This window comes from Echinops telfairi, unplaced genomic scaffold (genome assembly GCF_000313985.2).
Source record: "Echinops telfairi isolate 266 unplaced genomic scaffold, ASM31398v2 ScPeMD7_6273;HRSCAF=7185, whole genome shotgun sequence".
NCBI classification, from domain to species: domain Eukaryota; kingdom Metazoa; phylum Chordata; class Mammalia; order Afrosoricida; family Tenrecidae; genus Echinops; species Echinops telfairi.
This window is the reverse complement of record NW_022110173.1, coordinates 2,241,752-2,252,066: the sequence shown is the minus strand read 5'-3', so window position 1 is coordinate 2,252,066 and position 10,315 is coordinate 2,241,752. Positions and strand designations below refer to the sequence as shown.

The 10,315-nt window shown below is 37.6% G+C and overlaps 1 protein-coding gene across 9 annotated transcripts in view; it reads right to left on the bottom strand.

Annotated features, from left to right (window-relative positions):
* ERC1 (ELKS/RAB6-interacting/CAST family member 1) overlaps positions 1-10,315 on the bottom strand; it is a 482,416-nt gene that overhangs the window by 200,664 nt on the left and 271,437 nt on the right. For all 9 annotated transcript variants that reach the window (XM_045295888.1, XM_045295890.1, XM_004710293.2 and 6 more), the window contains one exon: positions 759-919. In XM_045295888.1, the coding sequence (XP_045151823.1) occupies positions 759-919 (161 nt within the window). The remainder of the gene's footprint in view (positions 1-758; positions 920-10,315) is intronic.

Here is a 10,315-nt window from a genome sequence, read left to right as displayed (position 1 = left end):
TAAGAGGGAGTGTGGCTCAGTAAAGGGTAGAAACATTGTTAGTTAAGAGGGAGTGTGGCTCAGTAAAGAGTAGAAACATTGTTAGCTAAGAGGGAGTGTGGGAAGAGAAAAAGACAGTGCTATTGGATCTTTTAAGAGAAGAAACATTTGTTCTACTAAGGGAAGGGAACCAGAATATTTTTAAATGTTAGTAGAAAAGCAAGCATCTATTATGTACTGGTTATGAAACGGTTCAAAACCGATTACAATCCTAGGGAGCCACAAGATGAGGCTTGATGCAGGAAATGATGCAGAGCAAGGCTTGGGTAAAAGTAAAAATTATGTAAAACCTGGCAAAAAAGTGTAATAACAGGTCTGAGGAATAGGTATGTAGGTCTGCTTAGTCTTGGGAATAGGTATATGGGGCTCAACTTTTGTGTACTTTTGGAATTTTTACAGTAAAAGATGTAAAATGTTGCCTACACCTCAGAGCCAAAATTCTTATCCAGTGAGTTCATCAATTTGCCTAAACTTTCTTTAAGATTTTAGAAACCTCAGAGACAACTGGACAAAGATACTCATACTCTAGAGGATTTTAGAATTCACTTCAGAGGAGGCAAAAATCATTCTACCTGACCACAATTTGTTCCAAATTTTTACTACAAGTTGCTGAAAAATTAGGCTAAGTGCAGTAAGTGTAATAATACATAAAGAAGAAAAAAAGAGGAAAATTATTTCTATTGAAAGGCCCCTTGAAAAGTTAGATTATAAACACTCACTTCATCTCCAGAACTTCCTCTAAATGCTTTCTCCTCTCTGCCCGAAGGTTGGTCAAATGAGTCTCCTTCTCTGCCAGTGACTGTTGGATGGAGGACAGCTTTGCTTTCATGGACTCTCGCTCCTGCTTCACTTTCTCCACGGCCGTCAGTAACTCCTCCACCTGGGGCACATGTAAAAGGAGAGAGAAGATCTTCAATACTCAAAGCCAGAGACCCCAAACCATGGCAGACACCAGGATCCACACAGTTGTAGATAATACACAGGACAACCACATGTCTGTATTTTTATGGATCAGACATACAAGTGGAAAATATACACAGATAATAAAAGAGATCTCTAGTGATCCCGCCACTATATTTCTTTTCAGTTTAGCTCTGAAAAACTTCATTTTCTTTTTGATACATGTAAGAGTGTATAAGCCATCAACTCAAACCATCATGTTCTCCCATAGATGATACCCTTTTAGGAAGTTCTCGGAAATTAAGGAACAAATTTCCATGAAAAGAATGCAACACAAATAAAAATATTAAGAATGGATGTTTATTTAAAGATAATATAAAATAAAAGATATAACCTCGACTAATAGAAGATTCCATGTACATATAAATGAGTATTTCCTGTTCCCATCTAAACCAAGATTTCTTGTTCTACCAAGAAAAAAAGAATTTATTTAAAATAAAACAGTTGAAATTCCTATTTGAAGCTTAACTGTTTTATTTCAAATAAATAGATATTTTCTTGTTTGAAACCCAGATAGTTTTTTAAAAGGGCAGGAAAGGAGGGTGGGGGTAAGAAACCATCTAAAAAGAAGATAGAATGCTTAACAACAAAAATCGACATGAAAAGACTTTCTAGAAATAGATCTGTAAGAAAACAAAATACTGGAGAAAGACAACATAATGCCACGAGAAAAGAAACTAACAGAGCAAGGTAAGTACTTATTTCTTTCTTTCTTTTTTCTTTTTAGTACTTATTTCAACTTAACCTGGGTAGTCTCTAAATTAAAATCAGTTAAACATGTTCATTCTAAGTCAGAAACCTCTATCCACCAATAGTTGACAAAGATATTTGTTATTACCCAAAAGTAACCTAAACAGGTGAGCAACCAGTCAAATACACCTGAGTTTATATTGGGTTTTTGTTGACTAAGAAGTTATCTTGTTAACAACAATTTCAGAGGTTGAGGCAAACACAGGTAGAGATCGGATATCTGCCATTAATTGACTCCTACATAAAACCCACTTATGTGATTTAAAAAAAAACCCAAAACAACTTTACAAGTAAAACTGCAGAATGACACATCTGAGTTTATTAACAGATTCCAAAATGTTAGTGCTTTATACCTAAACATAGTTCCCATATCGACTGGCAACAGCTGCTAAATACTGATAGTAAACACACCTATGATACGAGGGAGCTACAAAATGTTTGTGGAAAGTGGAAATAAAAGATAACGAAAAATTTCCACAAACTTTTTGAAGTCCCTCAAACATGACATTAAAAGAACAAAGGATGAAACTGCATGGCAGTCTCAATATGGAGAAAAAGGATTTTACATATCCAATATCCTTTAATGAGATAAATAATAAAAATTAGGCAAGGTAGAATTAAAAGGCATCGCACTACAGATTAATAAAATGATTTCTATTCGAAAATGACATGATCTTACATAGAGAAAAATCCCAAGGACTTCACAAAAGTTATACTAACACATAGGATACATGATTAATATATAAAATCGATTGTCTATATATTAGCAATATGCATTTTGTAGGGGCAGTGAATTAGTAGGTCTCTAGCTAGTTCTAGCCAATCTCAAACTCCCACCAAATGACCTTCGCCTGCATGGGTCTGGTAAAAAGGTGGAGGAAGATACCAATAGGATTCACCTGTGAGTAATTGTGCATAGGATTCTCTGGAATGCTATCCTGCTGTGTATAAAATGAGCCCTCTGAGAAACAGGAGGAAGAGTCTCGTTACCAGTAACAGCCAGGAGTGGAGCAGTCCTCTGGACCTGAGATCCCTGGGCAGTGAACCTCCTGGATTCAGATGACAGTTATATGATCAGAGGAGCAGCAATAGAACAGGAGCCAGACCAAGGAACAGAGTGGTTGACTTCCCAATCCAGGGAGCCAGTAAAGTTGAGTGCTTTGGGGCAGGAGACTGGTTTGCAGAGTGGGGTGCCTCTGGGCACCTATTTGGGAAAGCTGAGCTTGCTGACCCATGGAAATAGAGCTGAGAGACTTCTGGCTGAGACTTAGTGGAGTGGGGTGTCTCTAGGCATTTTCTTCGTGGAGCTCGGTTTGCGGACCCACTGAATCTGAGCTGAGTGCCTTCCGGGGGAGGTTTACAAGTGTGTGGTATGCTCCTTTGGTCATTATGTATTAGCAGACCTGAAAGAACTTTAAAACATGTCCTGATCAACAGCTCTACCTACCTTGAACATTTCTCACAGGCATTACAATTTGTTGACTTAAAATAAAAATTTTATTGGGGGCTCATACAACACTTATCATAATCCATCCATCCATCCATTGTGTCAAGCCTATTTACACATTTGTTGCCATCATTATTCTCAAAACATCTGCTTTCCACTCGAGCCCCTGGCATCAGCTCCTGATTTTTTCTCTCCCCGTTACCCGCTTCCTCACAAACCCTTGTTAATTTACAAGTCATTATTATTTTGTCATATCTTACACTGTCCAACACCTCCCTTCACCCACTTTTCTGTTGTCCGACCTCCAGAGAGGAGGTATATGTAGATCCTTGTAATCGGTTCCCCCTTTCAACCCCACCTTCCCTCCACCCTCCCGGTATCACCACTCTCACCACTGGTCCTGAGGGGTTCATCTGTCCTGTATTCCCTGTGTTTCCAGTTCCCATCTGTACCAGTGTACATCCTCTGGTCCAGCTGGATTTGTAAGGTAGAATTGGGATCATGATAGTTGTGGGGAGGAAGCTTTTAAGAACTAGAGGAAAGTTGTATCTTTCATCGCTGCTACACTGCCCCCTGACCAGCTCGTCTCCTCCCCGAGAAGGAAAAATCGTTATCATTGTGTGCTCACCTTCCCGATACGATTGCTGAGGACAAACGGTGGCATAAGCAAGTGTAGTGAAGAAAGCTGATGTTGCCTGGCTATCAAAAGATACAGCATCTGGGGTTGAACAAGCGGCCATCTAGCTCAGAAGCAACAAAGCCCACATGGAGGAAGCACACCAGCCTGTGTGATCACGAGGTGTTGAAGGGATCAGGTATCAAGCATCAAGGAACAAAAATCACAACATTGTGAATGAGGGGGAGTGCAGAGTGGGGGCCCAAAGGCCATTTGTGGGCAACTGGACATCCCCTTAAAACTTGACTCTTTTAGTAAACACTTTAATCAAGAATTTTGTCTTTTAGTTCTGTGTAGCCGTTGCAATAGATATTAGTATCCAGAGAGGTAAAATAGTGAATACTAATTAGGGCAAAAAAATATTTTACAAATTAAGGGGGGAAATCACTTAAAATAGCATCCAACAGAATGAAATACAGGTAATAATTTAACAAAAGCAAAAGTTGATTATTCCAAAAATGAAAAGACATTATTGAAAGAATTAAAGACGTCACCAAAAAATGAAAAAGCATCCATATTCACGGACCAAAAGATTGATTATTGTTAAGAACGGCCATAGTCCCACCTTGATCCACAGAGTCGGCACAACTCCAAGAAAAGCCCAAACTGACTATCATACGCAGAAACTAAAAAGCTGATACTTAAATGTGGAAATAAATGGGACTGCTAGAAAATCAAAGCATCTAGCAAAAGAAAATCACTTGTAATCATCAACGTCAAAAGTATACTTTAGTAACCAAGAAAGGGTTGTACTAACATAGACATAGACACATGTCATTAAACAACTGAGTCCAGAAATACAATTCTAGCTTTTATGGTTAACTGATTTTTGGCAAGGGTGTCAAATGAAGAACAACAGTCATTTCAAGTGTTAGAATAACTGGATATCCCATGAAAAAGAGTGAAGCCCATCTAACACTATACACACACACACACACACACACACAAAAACCCTCAAAATGGATACACTGAAGTCCTAAATGCCTAAGAAAGAAAAATCATAACTCTCTGAAGCACACAGAAGTAAATGCTCACAATCTTGGGTTAGGGCAATGGTTTCTGAGATATAACACTAAATGCCTAGGTGACAAAATAAATAAATTGTACTTAAAATAAAAATTAAAACTGATGCTGTAAATATCAGGAAAATGAAAAGATAACCTTTAAAGCGGGAAGAAAATATATCTAATGAGAGACTTGCATCTCAAATATAAGAAGAATCCAATGAAAATGAGCAAAAGATCTGTATATATAGTTCTCCTAAGAAGATATACAAACAGTCAATAAGCATATGAAAAGTTGTTCAACACCATTAGTCACCGGGGAAATGCAAATCAAAACCACAATGAGATAGTACTTCATCCCCATTAGCATGGCTATTTAAAAAATGGACAACAGCAAGTGTTGATGATGATGCAGAGAAATTGCTTGTCAGAATGTAAAATTGTACAACTGTTTTGGCAGTGCTTCCAAGTGTAAAATGTAGTTATTCTTTGTACCAGAAATCCTATTGTCCGTACATGGCAGGGACAACCCAGATGTTCAACAACTGATAAATGGGGGAAATGTGGCACAGTTATATAATGAGATATTGCTCATCAAGGCGAGGGAACAAGTACTGACACAAGACGCAGCATGGATGAAGCCTGAGAACTACAATCAGGAGAAGATGTGTGGTTGGTCAGGACTGAAGATTCGGGAAGATGGAGAATTAACAGCTAATGGGTATAGTGTTTCTTAGGGAAGAACAAAAATAATCTAAAATTAGTTTGTTGATGGGTCATGAAATTGTTAATTCTAAAATTAGTGAATTGCAAAGTTTAACAGGTGAATGGTGTGGCATGTGAATTATTTCTCAATAAATCTGTTTTTAAAATTAAGGATATCATAAATCCACACATAGACTGGTATGTACATATTCAGAGAAGCTCATTTGTGAGGGTGAAATGAAATAAAAATTTCCATCAACTGCACACAAAATAAATAAAATGTGGTAAATCCATGAAATACAATCCAGCAATAAACAGGAATAAACTACTAGTATCTGCTATAACATGGGAAAAAACACCTCAAAAACATTATGCTAATGAAAGAAGCAACTCTATAGAAAGCATTACTGCATTTATGTAAAATGTTTGGAAAAGAAACAGATAAGTGGTTGTCTGTGCTGAAGGTAGGAATGGTATTTGTTATTAAACAAGTAAGGACAGTTTGAAATAGTAGAAAGGTTTTAAACTAGATTGTGGTGATGGCTTCTCCACTCTGGATTTACTGTAAGTCAGTGCGCCACTTAAAATGGTTGGATTTATTACATGTAAATTGTTTCTCAATAAAAAGTTATGTTAAAAATTAATGACCAGGTATATCAAAGCTTATGTGTGCAAGAATTTCTCTGATACAAACTCCCCCCCCCCTGCCCCCATGGGATACGTTACTTAAGAATGGTAAGCTGTTTTCTAAAGATGCACTCACAAGAGTGATGCTGCACACTGGCCCCAGCTTGCCCTGGAGCTTCAGGTCCATTGCGCTCTTTTGATTCAATCCTACAGTTCTGTTAGAAATTCATGATAAACTGGCAAACCTTTGTGGCTTCCTTTTAGATTAGTCTATTTGAAGGACAAAACTCCCTAGCCATACCTGTGGTTGGAATGTGGACTAGGCCCTCCAGAGAGAATGATCTGAGAACTGGAAGACCTGTCTCAAGTTAGGTTACTGCAGAAGATCCCCTTATCCAAGCCTTGCCTATGAAACACCCCTGACGTGCTGCTCGGGAAGGCAGATTTTGTCAGACCGATCCCCTCCGTCTCGTTGAATAGCAGTATTCAATAAACACTCTCGCTCTCCCCTCTGCCCAGCTCATGGATTGTTTCCCTGCAACGCTGCATTTCATGGTGAACATCAGGAGTGTGTTATAGTTCCCATTGCTCTATGTTCATACTGTCCAAATGTTAAATTCTCCCAAAATGATGTACATATTATTTTAATTACATTTCCCTAGTCGTTAGTAAAGTCAAATAGGTTTCATTTATTTAGGGGTGACTGGGTCTCTTCCTCTAAATTCCCAGGCAAATATTTTAAATAATTATGTGGCTGATTTATATGAATTGAAACCATGGATATTTTTGGATTTATTGTTAAAAGTTGGTGTATGTGTGTGTGTGTTTTCTAATACTTTGTATGCATTCTGCCTTTTCTATACTGCTTTTTCTTTTTATGGGGGGTGGTGGGCAAATTCCTCATTCCATTTTTTTTCTACTAATGGAAGTAACTGTTTAGTTATCATCCTAGAAATTTTAAAATGCATTTTTAGCTTTAAAAATCTAAAATAGCTTTTCTTTTCTAATGCAAGGACTTAAATAATTTAATGTATCCACCTTATGACTTAAATCTATTGCTATCATGTATTTTCGTCCCCTTTTAAAACTCCCCCACTCTTATTTTCCTATTTGTTTAAATTATGTGCTTCTTTCCTCGTTCTTACACATCTTCTCATCGCTCAAAGCAATCTCAGTGAAGGTCTGGTTATGAGAATTGTCTCCCGTTCTGTTGGTCTAAACGGACAAGTGCCCTGGCAGTCCAGTGGGCTGCACCTTGGGCTGCTAATTTTAAGGTAGCAGCTTGAACCCACTTGCCACTCCTTGGGAGAAACATGAGACTTTCTATTCCCATGAAGATTTACAGCTTCAGAAAACCATAGGGGCATTTCTACTCTGTCTTATAGGGTTGCTATGAGTTGGAAATGACTTGGCATTGTGTTTGGTTTTTGAGTTTTAAGTAAATTTTACTTTGGTTAAACCTGTAAAAGATACTTTTGCTTCCAAATGTGCTCCTGCTTACCTCCTTCCCGTCTTCCAGTCTTGTTTGGGGTTTGCTGGGCTTCATGAAACTTCATGTATGTTTTCCCTCAGTTCTAGAAAACTCTCAGCCTCCACTAATTTAAATATTAACTTTACTCTATGATTGTTCTTCATTTCCTTTCATAAAGTTCCAATTCGTTATATAGTATGTTAAACTTTCTCACCATTTTATAGTCTGTCTTTTAACTTCTCTTTAATATTTCCATACCTCTTTTTCCCTATAACAGGCTCCATTAAGTATGTCTCTAATTCTTACTTACAGATCACTCATTCTCATAGGGGATATTCATTTAATGAGCTTTTCATTATAAGTATTGTATTTTTTCATTTCTTACTTGGATCTTTTTCTCATTTGTTCTTTATTTATATTTTCAAGGCTTTCTGATTTCTTTAAATATTAAAATTACTTAAATATCTTTCTAATATGCAAATTCTTTCAGGTCTGATTCTGCTGATTCTCACTCAGATTTAGTTTCCTTGTAAGTCTCCCCACACCCCATTTCTTTTTTTTTTTTAACAGTGATACTTTTCCTTGGTACTTTGTGAAAATAATTTAAAGCCTGAGTTGAAAGTGGGCTTCTCTTCACGCTAGAAACAAGACCAATCTTGGAGTATTTTAACGCTTTAACCCCCAAATTAATTTTTTTAAGGGGGACAAGAAGAATGGAACTACAAATGCATGAGAGTTCTCCCCTAACTCCGCACTCAAGCTGAGACCGTTTTCCTTGCTTCTTCTGGTAAAGCTAGGAAATATTTATTTCTAATTTACTCATAAAATCAAGGCACATATACTTATAAAATTCTAGCTTTATGTGTTTGGAGGAGGACTGCCTAATCAGATTGGGCTGCCCTGAACTCTCTCTTTTGTCTTGCCAGGACGGACACACACACACACACACACACACACACACACACAAAAAAAAAAAAACAGTGTTCAAGTTCACTAGTTTATCGAGTCCTTATCTCTGGATTCCCTAACTATTTATCCCCTGGCCTGAGATTTTCTTACTTTCTTGCCAATTAATAAGCACATATTTTATCAATCATCTTCAACTGTTTCTGTAGAGTTTATTTTCCCAGCATGCAGTCTGCTATGTGTGTGCATATGTTTTACCTTGTACTTACAACTTTTACTTTCGAGAATGTGTCTGAAAAGTTAGTTAATTTTCCCATCTATTCAAATGCCAGGTAGCCAAGGAATTTCTGCCTCAGATGATACATACATCCACAAAAAAGTTTTAAAGCAGGTTAGCATTCAAGGCAAGAATAGTACCATGAACCAAGATTTCTAACTAATCACCTGATTAGAGTTCTGGCTCTTAGCCAGGGAAAAAGTTTCAAGGTCAAATTGAATTACTTCACTGTCTGTCATTTTCCTGCAATCCACGAGAACACTGGGACATGCATTCCATGATGTGCCTACCACATCGCAGTAGTTGTACTGGGCACAGTCCCCGCAAAAATGTAGGTAATGAAAGCTGAGTAGGAGGAGAGATAAACCACACACCAAACAATGAAGAAATGCTCCACAATTTTAAAATATGCTCTAGGTCACAGAAAGATTTTCAAAAACAGATGTTTTAAGAAACACATACACCAAAACCCAGCCAGAACTGGGATTCAAGTATGTAATTTAACTGCCGCAAGTAACATATTAAGGAGAAAGCAATGGGCCTGACAGTGTGCGTGCCAATAGAACCAGATGGTTTGCTTAAATCACAAGCTAATAAACCTTTACTCAGAACAAGAAGGGGGCGATTTATGACTTTACCACGGACCCATTTTCCATAAGACACCATTAGGGTGCTTCAGGTGCTGGCAAAGCCTGCCTTTCAAGTTTCTCACCTTCTTCTCTTCCACAACGAAAACTATTACTTTCTGAAGTTTCTAAGACACTTATGGAGAACCCTATCGTAGTTACTTTGTAGGCTAAGAGCCCCAAGACCCCAATGGAAAAAAGGGTTCTACGGAAAAGGGAGTAGAACAAAAAGAGAAGCCGGAAATCCGGCATTCATCATGTATGTCAGACTGTGACCTGAGGCCCACCAGTTTTCTTCACTTGAGTGCAATTCTAAATTCTTTATAAGCTAAAAAAATATAAAAAGTTACCAATCCTCTGAGTTTGAAGAGCATTTTTAAATATTCATGTTTGTAAAAAACAAACAAACAAACAAACCAAAAACCCAGCATCCTCTCCTAGCAAACTTTTATTTAAGTATCTCAGAATCAATGCTAATAAGAATTTGAATTTACATTTCTGAACATAGTTCTGGAGGTGTTGTGAGTTAGGCACTGGACTGCTCCCTACAAGGTCAGCAGTTCAAACCCATTTGCTGCTCCAGAGAGAAAAATCATGCCTGCTTCCCAAAAGTCTTAAGAGTTTCAGAAAATCTATATAGGGTTGCTGTACATCAGAATTAACTTGATGGCACTGGGTTGACGTTTTTGGTTGAAACACAGCTTTTTTTTTTTAATCATTTTATTAGGGGGTCATACAACTCTTATCACAATCCATACACACATCAATTGTGTAAAGCGCATTTGTACATTCATTTCCCTCATCATTCTCAAAACATTTCCTCTCCA